The sequence below is a fragment of the Panthera uncia genome, chromosome C2 (genome assembly GCF_023721935.1).
Source record: "Panthera uncia isolate 11264 chromosome C2, Puncia_PCG_1.0, whole genome shotgun sequence".
Classification (NCBI taxonomy): Eukaryota; Metazoa; Chordata; class Mammalia; order Carnivora; family Felidae; genus Panthera; species Panthera uncia.
Window position 1 is genome coordinate 57859588 of NC_064810.1, and position 22867 is coordinate 57882454.

At 39.1% G+C, this 22867-nt stretch overlaps 2 protein-coding genes across 8 annotated transcripts in view; one reads left to right on the forward strand and one right to left on the reverse strand.

The window, feature by feature from the left end:
• Positions 1 to 1255, reverse strand: part of ATG3 (autophagy related 3) — a 26793-nt gene extending 25538 nt beyond the window's left edge. Inside the window, exon 1 of the mRNA XM_049628180.1 lies at positions 826 to 1255. Within this exon, the coding sequence (XP_049484137.1) occupies positions 826 to 897 (72 nt within the window). The 5' untranslated portion in view covers positions 898 to 1255. The remainder of the gene's footprint in view (positions 1 to 825) is intronic.
• SLC35A5 (solute carrier family 35 member A5) overlaps positions 1 to 22097 on the forward strand; it is a 24914-nt gene extending 2817 nt beyond the window's left edge. Inside the window, exons 2-9 of one of the 7 annotated variants that reach the window (XM_049628172.1) lie at positions 546 to 668; positions 1527 to 1669; positions 2446 to 2594; positions 6464 to 6562; positions 8100 to 8233; positions 10839 to 10906; positions 18226 to 19006; positions 20611 to 22097. In XM_049628172.1, coding sequence (XP_049484129.1) covers positions 1599 to 1669; positions 2446 to 2594; positions 6464 to 6562; positions 8100 to 8233; positions 10839 to 10906; positions 18226 to 19006; positions 20611 to 20679 — 1371 coding nt within the window. In that variant the 5' untranslated portion in view covers positions 546 to 668; positions 1527 to 1598 and the 3' untranslated portion in view covers positions 20680 to 22097. Of the gene's footprint in view, positions 1 to 446; positions 669 to 1364; positions 1670 to 2417; positions 2595 to 6463; positions 6563 to 8099; positions 8234 to 10838; positions 10907 to 18225; positions 19007 to 20610 lie in introns of those variants that run through there. The other 6 variants (XM_049628173.1, XM_049628176.1, XM_049628178.1 and 3 more) reach the window with 6 other exon arrangements.
• The last annotated feature ends 770 nt before the right edge of the window (positions 22098 to 22867 follow it).

Genomic DNA, 22867 nt, shown 5'->3' on the forward strand with positions numbered 1-22867 from the left:
CCTATTCATTTATTCTCATTGCTCAGTTTTCAGAAAGGAAAAACAATGACAACAAACTTAAATTTTAAGACTTATCAAAACTTGAACGCACTTGTAGAAATTTATCTTTGAAAATAAAGTCACTGCTTTAAAACCAGTATGCTACAAATTTTACTTTAAAAACGCCGTACTGACAATGCAAAAAAAGTATATCTAGGAGCGTCAAGCTGCTCCTTATTATCACTTAAATCCAAGATTTACAAATAGTTTTTCGGCTATTTAAAAAACTCAGGAAAGGGAGGTTTTGCCTGGTAGGTTCAATGGTACTGTTGGAGATAATGTTGCACTTCACAGTGTTCTCTGAAATCTAACAAGATGAGACCTCAGTCACAATTTACTATTTCAAACTCCTAATCATAAGAGACTTTCTATGAAATTTGAGGAATAGTGACATGTCATTTTAATACCAAATACTGATTTCGTTTTTAAAAAGATAAGCAATACGCTCGTTTAAAAAGTTCAAAAGACTTCCGATGTTAAGATTTAACATTCTCAAATCTACTTAGCTGCGGACCACCTTCCAACTTGACGTACCCAGACGCGCTGAGCTCTGACGGGTGGCGACAGCAGTGCTCCAAGTTTACCTGAAGAGCCCGAAAGCCCTACAGAGCAGCTGGATAACACCTCCGGTGGGGCTGCGCCTTTGCCTGTGTCCCATCCCACCCTTACCACCTTCCTACACTTTCCCCCTCCGGAAAACACGGTGTCCCTCCCGGCGCCGGGTCCTCAGTCCCTGCGGAGTTGAGCGTGTACCTGACAGCCCTGGGCAAGCCCGGCCTGGCTTACCTTGAGGACCGGGGTCAGGTACTCAGCCACTTCCAGTGCCTTTCCCTTCACCGTGTTAATCACATTCTGCATCCTGGGGCCGGAGAAGCGGCCGGCCCCGCGATGGGGTGGGAAAGGCAGCGGGGGCAGGGACCGGGAGTCAGAAAAAATCCCCGCTGTCCCCGACGCGCATCGGCACCCAGCCGGCGGCACCAGAGGGGACGGGACGCGACGGGACGGACGGGACGAGGGGGAGGGGCGGCTGCGCCAATCGCGAGGGCAGGGCGCACGCTGCTCACAACCCAGGCAGCGCGCGGAGGACGGGGCCTAGGTGTCTCCCCGGCCGCAAGGGAGGGCGGCGGGGACGAGGGGAGAGTTGGGGGGGAGAGGCGGGCGCACGCGCACCCCTCGCCTCCTCGGGAGCTGTCTTCTCCCCCTCGCTTCACTCGCGCCCCTTCCGGCTTCCCCTTCTCTCTCTTGCCGTAGCTCCGCCGCTACCTGGGCCTCACGTGACACAGGACTCTCCCGCCACGTGACGCGAGAGAGGGCTCACTGGGGCGGGCTCAGTCCTCTTCTCCCCTCCTTCCGGAAGCGTAACACTGAGCGCGCCTGCGCAATGGGTGCCAGGTCCGCTCTTTCCTAGTCTGGACGTAGTTGTGCTTTTTTGTTCCGGAATAGGAGGTTCAGGGGCTGGGGTTTTCGCCTTTCTTTCCCTCCCGTAGTTTCCCCGACCATGGACCCTAAAAGCTATTGCTGCCTCTGCAGAGCTACACAGTTACTGTTTCATCTGTAGGATGTGCGCTCTTCCACCAAAAACCCTTTGGACGGACAGAGGTAACCTCGCCCGGCTGGCAAAGAAATGCGCGTGCGTATGAGGGGAGGGCGCGCCGCTCGAGATCCCTACTGCGCATGTGTGACAAGAAGGCTCCCCCCCCCCCCCACGCCGTGCCTGGAGGGAAACCTGCCTTCCTTCGGTAGGGGAGGTGTCTTTTTTACCTCTACGTTTGCGCGCTGGTGGGCTGTCGGTGTTGACGTTTCAAGCCCATCTCTCACCAGTCCTCCCGGCCCTATGCGCTATCCCTTACACAGGCAGGCTTTGGACAAGTTACTCAGCCTAGAGTTTAGTGCCCTCAACATGTCAGGAGAGGACTCTAGAGTCATTGATTTCTAAGCTCTCTTGTACTTTTAACACTAGTTAGGTGCAGATTCACAACACTGTTTCAGATATTCCCCTTTCGGTCATTATTGTAATGAACTGTCCCTCTTTCTAGGGAAGAGCTGCTACTGAGGTGAAGGGAAATCTGAAATTCTCCTCTAGGGCAAAGTTGCTAATAGGAATGGAAGTTAAAATGGGCTTTCTGCAAAATTCTGCAGTCCCCAGATGTCAGTTGCTCACTTGCTACTTTTAGCAGCACTTCTAGTCTGGCGCTGTCTTTCTGTCTTTGGAGTCCCCCCCCCCCCCAACAACTTTTGACACTTTCATTTACTTTCCCTTTTCTCTGGCTCTCCTCAATTTTCTTGGTTTGGATACAACTGTAGCCAAACATATAAAAAATTGCTTTTCTGTTCCTCACTAATCAGTGGTATTTGTACTATGCTTTATCTACCAACAGTGTTGCTCACGAATATGTTCTCTTTAAGACCATTAAAAACCAGTGGAATGGAAAGCAAGTGCTGTGATCATCCCACATTGTGCTCCTTGCCAGCGATGTATACATTCCTACTAGGCACCATATTCATTGCTTTGAGCTCAAGTCGAATCCTACTGGTAAAATACTCAGCCAATGAAGGTAAGTGAAGACTTGGAATATATGGAACACTGGCATCTAATCACACGTTACGTCTCCTGTTGCTGGTCTCCTTGTATGCAAAATAGAGAAAATACCCTGGCAAGTACTCTGCTTCATGTGAAGGGCAAAGCGTGTTTAAGTTTGATTCTTTAACCTTTTATTCCTTAGCAAGAAAAATTTTTCCTGCTGAGTGAAATTTGGGTTAAATACAGTGTCACACCCTTTACAGAACAGATCATAACATCTGACTATTATTTTAATCAACAGGTATTTCTGGACCTATAGCAATATGTGTAATTATAACTTACTTTGAAATAGGAGGATATATTTGGTCACTTGGCATTTGTGAGTTAGTCTTAATTACTATATCATTGAGGCAGTACAGATTATTTGCTTTGAAATCTTTGAAATTATTAGCTAAGAAGTCTTCTGTGTTTTGTTTTGTTTTTTTTAATGTAGGAATTTGGATTTAGACAAACAGTTTAATTCTACAAAGCTGTATTGAGAGCCTCTCACTAGTTATTCAGGACACATAGAAGTATGACATCATGACCCTTAATGGTCTGCTTGGGGAGTCAGATGTGTATATAAGTCTCTACTTCGGTTAACATTTCTGTCTTGGGCAGTAGGCTAAATATTAGTAACAAAATTCAAAGCGTATAAGACATAGTCGTTGTTCTCAAGAATTCAGTTTATTAGAGGAGAGCTGTACATTTGAAACGTCATGAAAGTACAGTATAATAAATGCAGCCCTATACCAAAGGTGTGGAGATAGTTTTATGTAGAAAATGCTATGTTCTCTCTGGGACAGGAGGATGTGGAGTGCAAAGGGATTAGGGAATACTTCCCTGAGAAGGTGAAGTTGATCCACAAGAGGACAGGTGGGCAGTGGTATTCAAAACAGAAGCAACAATCCATAGAATCAAATAGATATGTTTAAAAAAAAAAGCAGGATGGATTGTAAGAACTTGCACTTCAGAATGACTGAGCAAAAAGTTTAAGGACTTGAAGGAGAGGAGGAAGGAACGCATGCATATGACCAGAGGGGAAGTCATGATCAGATTACTAAGGGACTTCATATGCCACGCTAAGGAACTGGGACTTTATTTTCTAGGCTCTAGAGTCTGGGGAATAAGGAATGCTTTAAGGATTATAAACAGAATGAGAGAGACTGTTACACTAGCTGAATAGAGGACGGACTTGGGAAGAGACTGGATGCAGAGTAGCCAGTTGGGGTTACTGCAAATACAAGCCACAGATTAAGAAGACTAACCATGGCTTTGGAGGTAGGAATAGAGAAGAGAGGATAGATTCAAGAAATATACTAAACATGAGAAAAGACAGGACTCAGAGAATATTGAACGTAGAGACTAAAGGACGTGAAATATTGGACAGCTCAGAGGTTTCCTGTTTGGGTGCTAAGTGGATTGATGATGCTCTCAGCTAAGATGGAAGCTATTAGTAGGAATAAGCAGATAGGACAGAATTCAGAAAGATTGAACAGTTTTAGTTAGGTACCTTCTGTGAAGTCAGGAGCTATGTCCTTGTTCGTTGCCATATTCTGCACTATCTAGCACATCACATATATGAAGGAAATACGAATTAAATCTATAAATAGGAAGTAGTACTTCATGTGGATATGTTTAGTGAGCATTAATGTTCCAGAATACAGATTTGGAGACATGAATATTAAATTGCTATTTAAAACCGTAGGAGCCAGAGGGCTTTTTCAGGGTAAGCACACAGAATGAGAAAATGAGAGCCAAGGATACAACTCCAAGGAAGCCAACATTTAAGAGGCATGCTGACACTCAGATGTTAGGAAAGAATCATTAAAAAAATAAGAGAACTAAATGCACATGATTCATAGAAGGGAAGGAAATAAGTTTGAAGACAGAGGAAATTGCAACATCATAGTAAGATAGGGGTTCAAGCATGCCCTTTGGAATTAGAAATTAAAAGATGTTTGGTAATCTCAGAGACCAGGTAGTTTGAATAAAGTGATGGGATCAGAAACCTGATTGCTTGGGAAGAAGACCTGAATGGAAAGTGGGTACAATGGAGATAATGAATGTTGATGCTGTTTTAGGGAAAGAAGGAGAAAGTATGGTAGCTGGGGCAGGGGTGGGATCGTATATTTTGTTTTTCGGATGGGACAGTTTGAGCATCCTTAAAGGCCAAGGGGAGCAAGCCAGTTAATAGAAAGATAAAAGAGATACACTGAAGCCAGAAGAAGAAATACTCACTGAAGCAAAGTTCCTGAAGAGAAAGGAAAGTTTTAAAGGGGAGAAGGGGTCATCCTGGGGCTATGGCCTGTTTCTTTGGACTAATGGGAGATCAGTAAGGATGAATGCAGTGTCGATTCGGTGTATGAGTGTCAGCAGAAGGTTAAGTGGAAGGAGGTACCACATGATGCTGAATCATAGTTTGGGATCTACTATGAGAGAAATATGATTTAAAAGTAAATAAAAGTCAAAGTGAGTTCTGGAGCAGTGGTAAGAGTTTGAGACTTCTAATCTGAAGACCTCTGCCTCCATTCTTGTGTGTGCATGTTCCCTCATGTGTGTATCATAGAGATCAATGCAAAGTATTAGTGGAAGATAGTAGAGTGTGATTTCAGTCTAGGTTTAAGCTCAGAGAAGGGAGGAGGAGATGTTTTAATTAGGCTTTGAATGATGGAGAAAGTTTAACAGGCAAATATTAAATTCAGGAGAACATTTATCAAGTGCCTACCAAGTGCAGAATACCATTAACTGCCAGTTTTATCAAGATGACTGACATGGGCCCTTTCTCATAAGGAGCTTACATTCCAAGGGTAAGACATACACAGAAGAAGTAACTATAATATAATGTGACAGGTACTGTTATAAAGGTTTATAGGTAGCACAAGAGGATTAGAGATGAATAAAGAATCGACTGTGTTTAGGTTGAGAAGGTCAAGGGAAACCACAGGAAAAAAAAAGATAAAAGGTGTTCTGGATAGAAAGAGTGTTGAGTTGGCATTGTCCCCCTGTACTTGGCCAGTTTTGGTTTTTCATATCATGGCCAAGGAAAATAAGGAAATGTTTCAAATGATAGGAAAAATGCACTCCTTAAAATAGGACCTACTAAAGTTTATGTTTGTCCTTGGCAAAATTTTACAGCAAGTTGTTTGTAAGCATTTGGAACAGACGTAACAGCTAAGACCAAGGCATACAAACCTAACCTCATTTTCTGATTAGATTGACTTATAAGTGATCTTTCCAACTCATCAGTGGGTTTTGATATATCAGAGTATTTCCTGTCAGCCCTAGAGGTAGCCAGAGCTCTGGGCAGTTGCCTCTTGGCTCCTTTTACCCCAACGTACCATTTATTCCAGAGTGCCAGACCAATACTGTTTTCTGTATGTGCTGTGATGCAAAACAGATAGGAAGATTCCAAGTTAAGGGACTATCACAGACCATTTACTTTGATTGTAGCAAGGCAAACAAATGACACAAGAGGAACCATAAGCTGGGTCATAATTCCGCCAGTTAAATTCATAGCTTTTTGATGAGTCAGGCTCTCAGTGCTAAATAACGGTCATGTCTAATGCCATACCACAAAGCCTTCTGTGCCCATAGCCTTATCCTCCTCAACATATTTATCAGCAACTTGGGTGAAAAGATGAGAAACTCAAGAATAATAAAACACTGAATGTGGTAGGGATAGCTAATACATTAGGTGAATTGATTAAAAAATTCCAAGAGAAGAAAGCCAATTGGATGAAGTTTAATATAACCAGTATTAAAATCCAGCTTTTAAGTTTAAAAACAGATATAAATTATTACCTGTATACAAGCATTATATAGCACAAAATTTATAGTTAAAAAATGCCTGTTACATTTCAGAGAACAAGTATGATTATCTTCCAACTACTGTGAACGTGTGCTCAGAATTGGTGAAACTGGTTTTCTGTGTGCTTGTGTCATTATGGATTTTAAAGAAAGGTGAGTCTTGAAGTCTTGAACTCTATACTTGTTAATTTTTTTTTTTGATTTTTTTTAATTTTTGAGACAGAGAGAGACAGAACATGAACGGAGGAGGGTCAGAGAGAGGGAGACACAGAATCTGAAGTAGACACCGGGCTCCGAGCTGTCAGTACAGAGCCCGATGCGGGGCTCGAACTCATGGACTGTGAGATCATGACCTGAGCTGAAGTCGGACGCTTAACCGACTGAGCCACCCAGGCGCCCCTATACTTGTTAAAAATCACAGAATCAAAACATTTTAGGAAAACTAAAAGGAAGATTTTATGTCATTTAGTCTAGCCCAGTAATTTTATATATGAGGACACTAAGATACAAACATACGTACAGTTACCCATGTTTTGCAAAAGCAAGGACAGGCTCAAAAGAACAGATGTTATGCAGTGGTAGGTAGGAGGGGGCAGAGCCAGGACTCCAGCCCATGTTTTCCTCATGTCTTGGCCATCGCTCTACCTTGTTACTTGTTCCTTTGTTGGAGCACACAGCAAGTTCATTTTTACTCAAATTCAGGATTTTCTAAATCACTGCTGTCTGATTTGATATGTAGCACATTGCAAAAACAGTCCCCATTTCCTGCAAGGGAGGTAGCAGAGTGGATTGGAGACTATATTCTAGGGTGGGATTATTTTAACTTCTCTGAGTTCCAGTCTCATCAATTATCAAGCAGGGATACTCATCCCTTCCTCAAATCTAAAGCATCTAGCCTTTTGTGGCTCTTCCTGTGTATTAATTCTTCATCTTAGTTCCCCATTTATTGAGCCTTACCTTTCTCTGTTCTGTGATCTGCCTTCACATATGAAGTAAACAGAATTCAAAGTATTAAAAGTCTTTTCCAAGAAGATTTCTGTTTTATTCTTAAAAGTGTCAGTTTGTGCAAAGATTCTAGTTGGTGGAATATATTTCTTAATCTCATGAATTTGCAGGACTTAAATTGTTTTCTATTTTTGCATGTTATTTTATATTCTCTGGTTACAGTACCTTCCTGAGTTCTTGGAACTCTGGAGATGGGATCATAACTCATACCAGGATTAGCAAAATTTAATTTTCTCTGCTCCTGTATGTATAAATCTTCACCTGGTACTCCTTTTCCTGATTCCCCCTGGGGGGAAAAATCCCAACATAAATACTTGATTTATTTTCTCTGGATTCTAACTTCTTTCTTTGCTTTAGGCTCTCATAGTAGTAAATAAAACCATAGTATCCTGAGTTGTTCTAAGTGGTGTTTCTATCTCAAGTTAACAGGAATTAGGAGAATCAGTATTCCTCAGGGTGTTGCTGATTGTCAGTGATGAGGTCTGGTGGGGAGTTGAAGAAAGAGAGACCATAAATGAAATCTTATATTGTGTTTAATTTCTTAAGGCTAATAGTCACTGATAAAAGTAAGTTCATAAAACCTCTTTCAAAGAATTGTATCAGTAATCAAATACAACTTGCTTTGTCTAAAAATATGGGCATTCTCATCAATATTCTTTGTTTATTACTGTCTTTCTTTCTTTAGAAGATCATCAAAGTAGAAACTTGAGATGTGCTTCCTGGAAAGAATTCTCTAATTTCATGAAGTGGTCCATTCCTGCCTTTCTTTATTTCCTGGATAATTTAATTGTCTTCTATGTCATTTCCTACCTTCAGCCTGTAAGTAAATATGATAGAAAATAGCATTAGAAAAACACAGAGAAATGAATCCCAGAACTAATGTTTTTATCATTTTCCTTATCAGTGTTAGTTTTTCATTACTCTCAGTGGTCTCCCTGAGGTTTCACCAGAATCATCTGAATACTGAGTTACCAATCTGCTGCTCACTGTGTTTTTTCAAAAATGTTTATTTATTTATTTTGAGAGAGAGTGCACAGGTGAGTGGGATGGGGGAGGGACAAAGAGAAAGGGACAGATAGAATCCCAAGCAGGCCCCGTGCTGTCAGCACAGAGCCCGATGCAGGGCTTAATCCCACAAATCATGAGATCATGACCTAAGCAGAAGTCAAAAGTTGGATATTTAACCAACTGAGCCACCCAGGTGCCCCACATTCTCAGAAAATTGTATACTCAGTGCCCTACTTTTTCCTGCACCTGCTTTAATGTAGTAAATGTATTCTGTTTGTATGATTTTCTTTTTCTGTCAGTCCTATCATTTAACCAACGAGTTCTTTAAGGGTAGAAAATACATTCTCCCAACGATAAATGCTATCTATGACTGATAACACTAGGGATGTTTCTCATCTCTCTTGGTGTTCTCCATGCCAATTTAGGAATCCATTAGTAATCAGAATTAAAATTTGGGCTTTTGCTTTTACCTGTTACTCAGTTTGGGGGAATTTGTGTATTTATTTCCCTTAATTTATAAAATGAAGATTTCTGTTGCCATTGTTGCCAAAATGTATTTTAAGTTTCTTTCAAGAATAAATTCAGGCATTTTGATAATAAATAGGATTTTTATTGGTCCTAGTTCTCCATGTGAAGCCTTTTACTTATAGCGAAATCAGTTTGAGAGTGGGATGAGAAGAAAAGGATCAGTAGAGCACTAACTAGACAACAGGTATTTGATTATTTTGCACAGTTTAGAAGCTGTGTAACTAGGCAAGCCCAACTACTCTAAGATGACCATCTGTAAAATAGAATAACATTACCATACTAACCCAAAGGCAGGGACTGGGGCCAGGTGATCGATCGCCTGAAGTTCCTTTCAGCTATGTGATCCATGTTATTAGTAAGTGTTTTGAATGTTAGAATGTGTTCTCTCTTAAATTCTTACTTCCACTTTGTTTTTCAGATCTGAGAATTCCTGTACCCAACAACATAATTATTTGCATCAATGAGTACATATTTGTTGTACTTTATTTAGATTAGCTCTAAATTTATATCCCTTTCCTATATCCCCAGCATGAAAGCAAGATTGCAGCTTCCTTGTTCTTCCACCTTATTACTTTGCTCTTCCTTCCTGATTGTGCACAACCACAGATATTACAAAAGAAATCACATGGCATTTTCTGTGTATTGCTGTGCCCAGTCTAGTTGGAAAGAATTGAATAGAGATGCACAGAAATTTTGGGGCAAAGAGCTCTGGTGTTTTGTTTATTCTGTGCACTTGCATGGAAAGTAGGTTCTAAATTCATCATCAGGTCAGCCAGACTGCTTGGTTAGGTGCATCCGCTCCATTATTGTGGTTGATCAGAGCTACTGTGTCCTCCCTCTTCTTACCAGCCACTTACTTTCCTCCTTAGGTTTTTCTCTGCTTTTACCAAGGGGTTCACAAACATTTGTCTCCAGAGGACACAGTGAAATTCCTAAAACAGTGCTTCTCATAAAAAATTCAGTAGAAAAACAACAATGATGTATTCTTGGAATTTTTGCTGGTTTTTATTGGGTTCACTCTTATTTCTTTAATTTACCTGCATGGTAGCCATGCTTGCTGGTTATATAAGACTAGTGAAAAATACTCTTTGGAGTTTAGTGAACTTAAACTGACAGCAAGGAAGAAGGTAGAGTGAAGTAAATGAGTAGGATTTGTTTTTAATTTTTTTTAATGTTGTCAGATCCAAATATGGAGGAGCACTGATGAAATTTCGTACTTTTTGAGCCAAATTATATACATGTTCAGATTAATACTCTCATGTGAAATATGACTGACTTCATAAAAACCCATCTTTATGAAATCTGGCTACCACATTTCTAAGTGTGTAGAGCAATGTGAATAAGCCCAAGGACTGTCAGGTATGAGTTTGGGACTGAATCACTGGTATTGAATCACTGCAGTTCAACCAGGAGAACCGGTTCAATTCCTGTAACAGTAAAGATGCTTAAAAACCTCTACCTCTATTGTCTTAACGTATAAATGGGCCTAATAGTACTTGCCTTCTCTCTACCTCTGGAAACGGTGTTAAAAGTCTATAAAGCACTTTAAGAGCCTGAAAAAGTATGCTTCATAAGTAAGGTCACTATTATTTTTAGACCTAAACATTTAGAGTTGATAAGTATTCCCTGATCTGCACATACAGATTATTTACACAGGCATTTGCTGAATTTAAACAAGTTTTCAAAGTCTGTCCAATAATTTGATCATATCTGTATAAATTTAACAAGCAATAAAAATGGAATTTCATCCTCTAGTGAAGTAGCTGCCCTAATAACCCCTCAGGTTTTTGACCAAAAAGCTTTTTTTGTCAGGTGAACCAGCAGGCTGGGAGATTTCTGAGGTCACTACTTTGTTTGGATTGTAATTCTATCTTCTCCTTCTTTCTAGGCCATGGCTGTTATCTTCTCAAATTTTAGCATTATAACAACAGCTCTTCTATTCAGGATAGTGCTGAAGTAAGTAACTTGCTCTGAAAGCATATATCATACTTTAAAACGGCACAGCCTTGTTTCAGATCATATACCCGGAGCACTGAACCCTCTGAATCCCAAGGCCAGGATTTTATTCCTAATTGGCTTTGGGCAACTTGTTTAACCCATCTGGAAAGCAGCTCCAGTGCTGGCCTATCTAAATCATTGCAACTAGATGTATGAAAAGTTTTTTCTTAGTATCTCAAAAATAAATAAATAAATAAATAATTGTCCAGCTTACTTTAATTTTCAGTGCCAACTTTTCAACAAATTCATGAGTTTTTTTTTTTTTTTCTTTTCTTTTTTATCTTTTTCAGAATCTCTATACTTTAGTAGGGAACCAAGAAGTTCCTAAATATTGTTAGTACGTTTGTTACTTGTAGTTTGGAGATGTAAAGAGTGGCAAATTCTTTATCAAACTACTTGAGTACATGATCTAAGCTCTAATTGGCAGAAGATTTACATGAGAAATCTAGTCAAAATTACAATAAATAAGAATGATAGATTTTTGCTTTTAAAAATGCTGTCACCAGTGTTTCCTGTCACCAGGAGGACCTTTGAATAGAGTAAACATTTTTAAGTAAATAGTCTCTGCCACCATGTAAAGGCCAGACTATTCTAAGGTGTAATGGGATCTGGGCACTTAACTCCAGTTTAAGTTGTTACTTGATGATAAAAATAAAATTAACTTCTTGTTATATTTGTTGTGATTGTTTTTTTTTTTTTTTAATTTTATGTTCACTTTGCCCTTTTAATTTCTTATTCTCAATGTGCCATGTCATACTATGTGCTTTCATAATTTATGTGTATGTAAGGGTGAATGGCTTGGCACGTAGGCACTCAATAAATATTTGTTGAATACGTGATGCATTCAGTACATTAATTATATGGAGTTCTTGAAAGACTTTCTTTTACCCTGAGGAAGCATTCAATTTAATGCTTGATGTGAGAGATGGGAAAAAAATGAACATTATATTTCATCCAGGTTAAATATTAGAGTGCACTGAATTTTTTTTTTTTTTTTTTTTTTGAGAGAAAAAGCACAAGTTGGGGAGGGGCAGAGAAAATGGGGGTACAGAGGATTCGAAGTAGGCTCTGAAAGCTGACAGCAGAGAGCCCAGTACAGGGCTCCAACCCACCCACGGACCATGAGATCATGCCCTGAGCTGAAGTTGGACGCTTAACCAACTGAGGTGGCCCTGAAATTTGTTTCTGCATCAGGTTCTTTATTTAATTTATGAATTGTGAAAATAATTCAACTAGCAAGTGAAAGAATGCTATTCCAAAAATGTTTTGAAGTCTTTAAAATCAACATAAAAGCTACTTTATAGGACAAAGAGTTGATTTCTGAGGGAAAAAAATGTGTATATATATATATATATATATATATGTATGTATATACATGTAGTAATATAAGTACGTATATATATATATATACATTCATAAGTAGATATATATACATATATGTGTGTGCATGTGTGTATGTATATATATATATATAGTAATATCTTTATATTTATTCCTGTGATAAAATTAAAGATGCATGTCCATGGAAGAAAAAAAATGGGCTCTGACATATAATGAAAGGCTCATTATTTAATAAGGGCATCTCATAAAGGGGTCTCAAAAACATGTTGGGTTTTTAAATTTTTTTCCTTTGAAATGACAGTTTATGGGTACACGTAGTGGTGTACTTATGTTACACAAGACATAAGTATTAGATCAAAATTGTATCAATTTAAAATTGAAATTTTCCAAAGCAAAAATACAAAGTATGTATTGCTAGGTTTGGAATTAACCCATAGCTCTAGCTGTGCCTGTAGTTGTATATAATATTTTTTATTGTTTTTTTTTTTTTTATTTGTTTTTGTTATTTATAAGTTTACTCCAGAGCCTGAGCTGTGGCTCTGAGGTTGAGGTGAGGGGCCTCTCAGGCCTTATCCAGGGCTGGTCTTACTGGTTGGTAGACAACAGTGCGAGCAGGCTTTCAGCTGACAGTGACAAGATAATCACACCAAAGACTCCTCAGAGCCAAGGGCTGATCCGAGGGCCTTTTGCCTATCTAGACTTAACCCCCACAACAACCCCAGGAGGTAGGAGTTATTGTCCCCATTCATAAGTAGATTTGTTCCAAGCGGTGTCTGTGCGCAGAACCACTGGGTATTTTGCAGCATTTATAGGTGGTTTTGACCATGGAGAAGGGAGTATGTGGGGTGGCAGGGTTAGAGGCAGAGACCAACTAGAACTGCCCCTGTCAGGCTGAGAGAGCTAATATATGGGCAGAGATGGCCCATTAAATTTTTAAGCATTTAACTATTTGTATTAGGAAAGTTAAGGGTGCCTGTGGCTCAATCAGTTAAGTGTCTGACTCGATTTCAGCTCATGTTGTGATCTCACAGTTCATGGGATGAGCCCTGCTTTGGACCGTGTGCTGATAGCATGGAGCCTGCTTGGGATTCTCTCTTTCTCTCTGTCTCTCTCTAAAGGATGGATGGATGGATGGATGGATGGAAGGAAGGAAGGAAGGAAAGGGGAAAAGGAAGTTAATTCCTAGTGTAATCTAAATCTAGTTATACTTAAACTTTAAATGTTTGCTTTTATAATACTATTAGTTATAATAAATATTATATTATTGCTAGTTTTAATAATAATTAACGTTATGAACTAAAGTTCCAAAAAGCTTTTTCACATATTTTACCTCTTAATAGAACAGTAATATTCTTAGACATGTGTTTGCTTTGTTGTTAATATGTTTTGAATCCTTTGAAGTTATTTATATTAAACAAACAATAAAATCATTTATTTTTTTTATTATTTTTACAAGTACTAACTTAGCTCCCAAAGGGAGTCTTAATTTGAGTCACAAATTAGCACCGAAGCTACTCTTAACAGTGCTAAAATAATATAATTAATCTAATACTGTCTTTTATGAGAATGTCTTCCAAGTACTGTATTATCTATTATTACAGTTTATTTTATCTTATTTAATTAAAATTTCTTTTTTATTTTTAGAGAGAGAGAGAGAGTGAATGTACGAGCAGGGCAGAGGGGCAGTGAGAGTGAGAGAGAGAGAGAATCTTAAGGGGGTTTCACACTCAGCAGGGAGCCTGATGCAGGGCTTGATCCCGCGAGTTGGACACTCAACCAACTCAATCACCCAAGCGCCCCTATTATTATATTTTAAAATCAACTTTGTTCTATTTTGATCTTTTTGTTGGTGGTGGTATATATTGTTTGTTTGGTTTTTGTTATTCAGTCTACTCTTCTTTTGCCCTTAGCAATAAAATTTTGACCCAGGAGTAGAAGCTTGAGTTCTGTCATATTCTTAATGTGTTTGCCATAAGTAACTCATTTTTCATGGTGAATATGAATATGAAAGCCATTGTCTTATACTTGACTCTAGCGGAGCCACCAAATACCTTTCCCATGCAGACAAATAGTATAAGGCTACAAGGTAGGGAAAAAGAAGCCCAGTGACTAATGCAAGAATTACCTGGAAGAATTTGGAAGCGGTACACAAAAGATCACCGTCCAAATGTCTTACCATATGTTGTAGAGAAACCCCATGTGAATGTGTGCATTTGCTCTTTGAGGAATAGCCACTGGTCCGCAGTGGAGACTGGTTGCAGGTGTTATCCCTCAAAGCCTTGCTGGCTTGCTGTTTAAGGCTTGGTGAAGTTGTATAATATTGTTTAATTAGTCTTTAGGAAATGGTAGTATCAACCTGAACATTGAGAACTGGGGGCAAAAGGTAACCATTTTTGTCTAAAAAAATGTATATACGTTTCTCTGATATCTTCAAAGGAAAGCTGTTGGGAAAAAATCAATGAAGAACATTTTGGCACAGATGATGGGTGTCTTAGAAGTTATGGTAACATTTACTCTTCAAAATCAGCAGAGAAATAACAGTGCCACTCGGTAGTACAAGCATTTCTCCAAAATCATTCATTTGATAATTCTTTTTTATAATTTCTCATTATAAATCTGCTACTGGTCACTCTGTGCTACTAAGAAATGTGTACAATTTTGTTTTAAAAAGTCATCTGAGTCTTTCCATTTAATTATTTTCATGTTGTGCCCTGTTTTACTATCACCAAATTTGGTAGGGATGCTCTTATCTGATACAATTTGGACTTAATTGTTGAGTTACTAAGAGTACTCAAAATGGTGAATCATGTTTAAAATATACATACTTTAAACAGTTTAAGATATGTAAATGTCCATTCATCATTCTTCTGAAGAGCTCAGGCCTTTGAGAATGTGTGGGATTTGCTGATTGGAGTGTTTTAGCTTCTTTCTTTTTAAATGTTTATTTATTTATTTTGAGAGAGAGAGAGAGAGTGAACATGTGCACGTGCAAGCATGGGGAGGGCAATAGGAAGAGAGGGAGAATCCCAAGCAGGCTGGGGGAAGGGGGTTCTGTCTCACAACCCTGAGATCGTGACCTGAGCCAAAATCAAGAGTTGGATGCTTAACTTACTGAGCCACCCAAGTGCTCTGGCTTCTTTCTTGAAGCTACATTCAATCTACATCATACATGCTTCCTGGTTCTAGTTTCTTTAAAATAGAGCAAGCTCTTGGGGCGCCTGGGTGGCTCAGTCGGTTAAGTGTCCGACTCTTGGCTTCAGCTCAGGTCATGATCTCATGTTTTGTGAGTTTGAGCCCCACATTGGTCTCCATGCTGACAGTGTGAAGCCTGCTTGGGATTGTCTCTCTCCCTCTCTCTCTGCCCCTCCCCTGCTCACTCTCTCTGTCTCTCTCAAAATGAATAAATAAACTAAAAAAAAAAAAAAAAATTGAGCAAGCTCTTAAAAATACTTTTAAAGTAGATTGTTGTAGATTTTTATTTCCTAATCTTAAAATTAGCTCACCTGTACCCAGTTTGAAGGCAGATTATCTTGTGAGTAGTGTGCCTTTAATTAATTTTCCCAGAGCATTCAACTTTTCATAAAAACAGCAGTCCTTTTCCTTCACTCATAATTTGTCATTTATGTAATCATTAAAATATCTAATTACAATAATGAGGTCACTGGCAAAAACATAGGAACCAGGTCTCTCTGTGGGCAAGCAGTTCATTTGGGAGTCGAGGCCCTCAGGTAGAGGAGCCTTCTGGCTGTACATGTTCCACTCTGAGCAGCAATCCAAACGGTTTACAGGTGGTTTACTGGGGCAGTGGAGGGATCAGGTGAGTTTTTTACTGTCTCATCCACTAAACTGAGGAGCAAACTGTCACGCACTGTCATTTGTAAGAGCACCTATCCTCAGCTGACTTCATAGGATAATTTATTAAGCTTTATTTTCTTTGCTGAAAATCTACCATTTTCAGCCTAACCCTTAATAATTTTTACCTTCTAGAACATTACCTTGAATGAATGTTTGCAGTGGTACTGATTAACTTGTTTAAGACTGTTTAGATTATTTTTTTCTCAATGTCCATGTTAGTGGAAAGTCTACAGCTATCAGAATTGAAAACTTCTATAGGAATTATAGATTGTTTTTGCCTCATTTGTCTGGATGTCCAATAATTAGTTACATGATGATATTTATAAATTGGGCATATACTTTTCATCTGTCTTTCCTGTCTTCAATCAATTTGGTTTCTACCACTTAATGTGTACCAGCTACACCTTTAGAAATTTATGTGACTAGTTCACAATTTTGGACCTTCCGGGCTATGCTAGCCCCATCACTAAATGCTTGATCTGGCTTTTTGAAAGTGTATACATGAGAAAGCATGATCCTGTGCACATGGTGCTGCTATCTAGGCTGGTCTATGCATTTATCAGTCTCCACTCATGAAGCTCTATGGAAGCATTAGTGAAATCAGACACATCTGCCTGTATATGAACCTTGAAAACTCATTATACTTAAGAGGGTCATTGGTCCAGGAAGAAACATGCAGACCATCGCTCAGATCCCTTCTTTGCTCTTTTGTAAGTACATGACCTTAGGGAAGTCAGTCTTAAAGTACTGTTTCTTTCCTTGGAACAGAAATTGCTGATCCATGGTAGGCGCTCAGTAAATGCTCCAAAATCTTGTAACTTCTATTTCTTATCTGCTGCTTTACACTTCTGCCTTTGCTTCTGGTATTCTGTGTGTGTGTGTGTGTGTGTGTGTGTGTGTGTGTGTGTGTGTGTGTACGCGTGCGCACGCTGCACGCGCACACAAGCACCCTCTCCTTCACCTGATAGATCTTTAAACTTGAAGATTTTATTCCTTGACGACCCCAATCTGAGTCAGCTACTCCTCTTTTCTTAGTTAACATTGTACATTCTTGTTGCCTTTTTATGGACTCTTCCCTTTGCCTGGATATATCACCAACTCCCTTTTCATGTGGCAAATTTCAGTTTATTTTTCATGTGTCAACTCAAGTGTCCTTTTGTCTTGGAAACAATACCTGACTCTATTTGCATACTTAAGTGTTCCCTCCCCCGTTGTACCCCAGTTGTTCTGTGTATCACTTGTCACACATTATATTGTCATTACTTAGTTTCATGGCTCTTCTATTAAAATTCCTTGGGAATGGAGGTCAAGTCTTCTTTATCTCCCCAGGCACACAGCAGCTGCTTACTAAATGTCTGTTGAACTAAATAAACCCACAAAATAGATTGACAATAATGTGTGTCATTTATATTACACAAGCTTGTGGTTAGACAAAATAAATAAAGAAATAAAGCATTGTTAAGACTTTGTAAACTGAAACACTAAAAATATTTTTTCCTTGCCTTCCCAAACAGGAGTTTGCTATAAAATGCTTTATGATTAGGCCATGGATCTAGGAGCTAGCTCCCTCCTTAAATCTTTTTTGGTTCATGAACACCTTTGAAATTTGACAGAGCTTTGAAGGGTCTCGTGGGATTGGTAGGGGCAGAGACAGGAACTCAACTGTATAGATGTGGCACCCACTGCAAGGACTCACAGATTTCTGAAGCTCATCACATTCAGGTTCAGGGAAACCAGGTTGAGAATCCCTGCCATAACTTACTTTATAGCAAGATAAAAAGTTATTTTACAAAGATCTAAGATCAGCTCTGGAGGTAGAAAAGAGACTTAGTTAAACCTGTAGGTTAAAAGGAAACTTGCAATGGTATTAAGGGACAGTTATTGTAAAGAAGAATAAAAATACCAAGTTTAAGAAGCAGAGACACCAAAAGGTCTTCTTTGAACTTGAATTGGGAATGCTAGCAAAAATTGGGTACAGTTTATTCAGCCAAGTAGTTAAGTGTCAGAGTTTTCAGTAGAAACAGTCAATATGGGAAGGGAGGGGAAAAAGTAGTAATATCCTGTTTTTCCTCTCTGAACAGGAGGCACCTGAACTGGATACAGTGGGCTTCCCTTCTGATTCTGTTCTTGTCTATTGTGGCTCTCACTGCTGGGACTGAAACTTCACAGCATAACCTGGCAGGACATGGATTTCATCATGATGCCTTCTTCAGCCCATCCAATTCCTGCCTTCTCTTCCGAAGCGAATGTCCCGGAAAAGTCAATTGCACAGCAAAGGCATGGACTTTTCCTGAAACTAAGTGGAACACCACAGCTATGATTTTCAGTCACATCCGTCTCGGCTTGGGCCATGTGCTTATTATAGTCCAGTGTTTTATTTCCTCAATGGCCAATATCTATAATGAAAAGATATTGAAGGAAGGGAACCAGCTCACTGAAAGCATCTTCATACAGAATAGCAAACTCTATTTCTTTGGCATTCTTTTTAATGGACTGACACTGGTCCTTCAGAGCAGTAACAGTGAACAGATTAAGAACTGTGGGGTTTTCTATGGCCACAATGTGTTTTCAGTCACCCTTATTTTTGTGACTGCATTCCAGGGCCTCTCAGTGGCTTTTATTCTGAAGTTCCTAGATAACATGTTCCACGTCTTGATGGCCCAGGTCACCACTGTCATCATCACAGCGGTGTCTGTCCTGGTCTTTGACTTCAGGCCCTCCCTGGAGTTTTTCTTAGAAGCACCGTCGGTTCTTCTCTCCATATTTATTTACAAAGCCAGCAAGCCTCAAGGTCTGGAATATGCACCTAGGCAAGAAAGGATCCGAGATCTAAGTGGCAGCCTTTGGGAGCGCTCCAGTGGGGTAAGTCTATGGAGATGCTGCCTTTCTCCTGCTCTTCCCAGATTCAGTGCATGCTCATAGAAAAGAAATCGATCAGTGCTTATTTATCAAAGGGTGTATTAGATTTCTGTGACTTTTAAAAATTATTCAGCAAACATTCACTGGACTTACATGTGCAAGGTCTCGTGATAATGCCATCAGTGGTCGAGAAAGAGTGTGAATCAGAGCCTCGAGGACCTTATCCATTAGTTGTATCTTAGAATATTATAGAGCCACAGAGCTGGGAGACAGCACACAGGTTATCTTGTCTAGTCTTTCTGGTTTGCGGAGTGAATAAACAGATTTGGACAGGCTAAATGGGTTATAGATAGTATGTAAAAAAACTATGATCAACCCATGAGGTCTCACTCCTAGTCCATTACTCTTTCCACTCTGCCATAGTCAGAGAAATATGCCTCATTGGCAAGAAAAGTTGATCATCTTCGACATTAGTAGGTCTTGTTAGATGTAAGCTCCTTGATTTTCCATCTGTAGTTGCTTGTAAACCACACGGTGCCAGAAGGGTAGGCCTCAACTCACTATGAAGGTGATTTTCAAAACTATCTTCATAAGAGAAAAATATTTTCTAGAAACCTACTTATGTCGTTATTCTGAATAAGCATTATTCTTCCAGTTGCTTATAATTGTTTTAGGAAGGTCTGTCAGGCATGGTGTTGACAGATGAACAGTGATCTTTTGGAGACTGAAGTAAGGAGTTAGATATATATTTAAAAGATGAAACCAACTCCTCTAGCTTTAAATTTACAATTTTCCTATACACCCAAAATACCAAGCACTTCACAAAATGAACATTTCACTCTTTGGGAAAACAATCTCTTGCCCATTAGAGTTCATGGCAGAGCTTCCATCAGCAATGTCACTGAGGTGGTGGCACAACAGATCCCTAAGGTGAAAAAATCAGCAGCGCCTGGGTGGCTCAGTCAGTTATGCGTCCCACTCCTGGTTTCAGCTCAGGTCATGATCTCACGATTCATGGGTTCGAGCCCCACTTCAGAGTCTGTGCTGACAGCATGGAGCCTTGCTTGAGATTCTCTCTCCCTCTTTCTCTGCCCCTCCCCATTTCATGCTGACTCTCTCAAAGTAAATAAATGTGCTTTAAAAAATAAATTAGAAGCATGGGTCCCAAATGCCCTTATCTCAGCCAGAGTATAGTTTCAAAAGTCCTGCATTCTTTTCCAGTGGTCTGATAACACTGCTTGCCCTACTTTATAGGTAAAAAAAAGTAACAATTTAGATAGTAGCCTAGCTTATTTATACTGTACCTATTTCTTTAACCACTAGTTATTTCCCTTGAAGACCAGCAGAGGGCGCGCCTTACTGTGTTCCTGTTGTCAACTTTGAAATTCAAGTCCTGAGATGCTTGCTTGTCCATGTTTTGTGAATCTCCTTATGTGTCAAAAATGAACTTTCTAAGAACATAAGTATTTATTGAATTTCATTTGACTAGATTATATTTGTAGTTTAATGAAATACATTTGCCAGTAAGGTTTCTCCTTAGTAATCATTACAAATGCTACATTTCTAGTTTTGTTTTAATTAATTACTGATTTCATATTTCTTTTTAGGATGGAGAAGAACTGGAAAGGCTTACGAAACCAAAAAGTGATATTGACTCAGATGAAGATACTTTCTAATTAGTACCCAAATAATTGGCGGCTCACAGAAACTTTTTTGCACACTTTCAGCATGTGTCATATTTATCTTTTCACTTTGATAAACACGAATATTTCTGAAGTAGAAAATTCTTTGCATATGTGTAACCACTCCCTAAACAGTTCCATCCATGGCTTAGAGGACCCAAAGGCTAAAAAGTTCTAAGGAACTGACACGAGAGTAATAAATATTATGGAGACTGCATTAATGGTACTTGATAAGTTACAAGTTATCTCCCAGGTTATTTTCCTCGTCCTCCAGGGTTCCAAAAAAACCTGTAATAATCACGTTAGCTGTACCCTAGACATGTACAAATAGAGATCAGCTTGCCAGATATTCATAATGATGTAATTCTACTCTGCATGCCAAAGTCTTCCCTTATTTATCATTATAAATATCTCCTAGGTTGTCCCTTGAATTTTGAAGCCCAAGAGAAGCTCATTTTGCTATTAAAAAGTAATGTGACTCTTTCTAAAAAAATTTGGTGGAAGGACCTTACCATCTATCTGGCTACAACATTGATTTGAGGGCAATATAGTCTATGCTGAATGTTTTGCTGAAGAAGCAGTTTTTCAGAGCTGAAAGGTTAGAATTTTAATTTTTAAAAATTCACAGGGAATTTGATTTTCAGTGATTATTTTTTGATATATTTTTCTATACAAATAAGCTTCAATTTAGGTGAATGTTTGTTCCCAATTACCACAATTCTCACTTGGATTTTAAGTCACTTAAGCCATGGTGGACTTTTTCCCCTCAATTTGACCTCATTTCTCATAGATTATTAGATTTCAGAGAACTAATGAGCCATTTCATTGTATCAGTTGTCAGAACTCATGTTTGTTATATATCTTACTATCATATCCTATCCCTAAGAATCAAGCCACTGGCTTCAGAATCATAACAGATTGTCAGTAAGACTAATGCCTAAGAATTCCTTTTAAAACAATCACCTTGCAAACAAATGACTTTCACTGATTATGAATAGTATTACTCTAAAATGAGGAAGCCTAGTAATACGTAAAGTACTTTACGGTAATATTCATACTTCAAGTGCATGGTATTTTCATGGTATTTTTGCATGCAGTCAATTGAGTATGAGATAGAGAATCCAGATGATAGATCATTTAAAAGTGAGAAAACAGAAGTGACTTGCCCACGATCATGCAGCTGGATGGCAATTGGACAGAGCTGGCTCACAGGCCTATGTTTACAGAACACTACACTATAGATGTGAACTTTAAGGTGTCATTTTCATGCAGTCTGTACATCTCTTCTTTCCCCTAATTTTCATGCAGATGAACATGTGAAAATACTGTTATATAATCCATCTGTGATACCTGGAATAATATGACAGGCAAGAGTTGGTGGAGATTTATAAATAAAATAATTATTAAACCTATATCTTGAGTCATCACTCTGTCATGGGACATGGGACATGGAATACTTTTCATTACAAAAAATGTACTGAGGCAAGAAATTCAAACAACTTTTAAGACTTTCTTTTTCAGTCGATCTTGACCTCTGAGAATAATCATAAGTATACCCCTCCATGGTGTCAAAGAAGGAGATTGCACTATTATGGCAATTTATTTTATTTGTTTATTTTTTTAATGTTTATATTTGAGCACGCACGAGAGAGAGCATGAGCAGTGGAGGGGCAGAGAGAGAGGGAGACACAGAATCCGAAGCAGGCTCCGGGCTCTGAGCTGTCAGCACAGAGCCTGACGAGGGGCTCGAACCCATGACCTGTGAGATCATGACCTGAGCTGAAGTCAGACGCTTAACTGACTGAGCCACCCAGGCGCCTCGTGGCAATTCATTTTAAAGGTAAGGAAATCAAGTATAGGAAGACCTCACTTTTGGGAAATACACGAATCATATTATGGAACAGATAAAATTATAACATTATTCGCAAAGTTATTGCCTGCATTAAATACATTAAGTAGATGTCACTGGTCCACAGAGCTTGATTTTCTTATTTACAAGTACTTTATCTGTAATTATAGGTTTACTTGTGTTAACTGACCAGTTAATGAGAGAGAAAGAGCTGGAACTAAAATGTGAGGTTCTGGTGTGGATGCACTGTACTACTTTGTGGGCACTACTGCTTTAAAAGGAGAATAACTGGAAGGTGAGAGGTCCAGAAACCACATCCTTTCATCTCAGGTG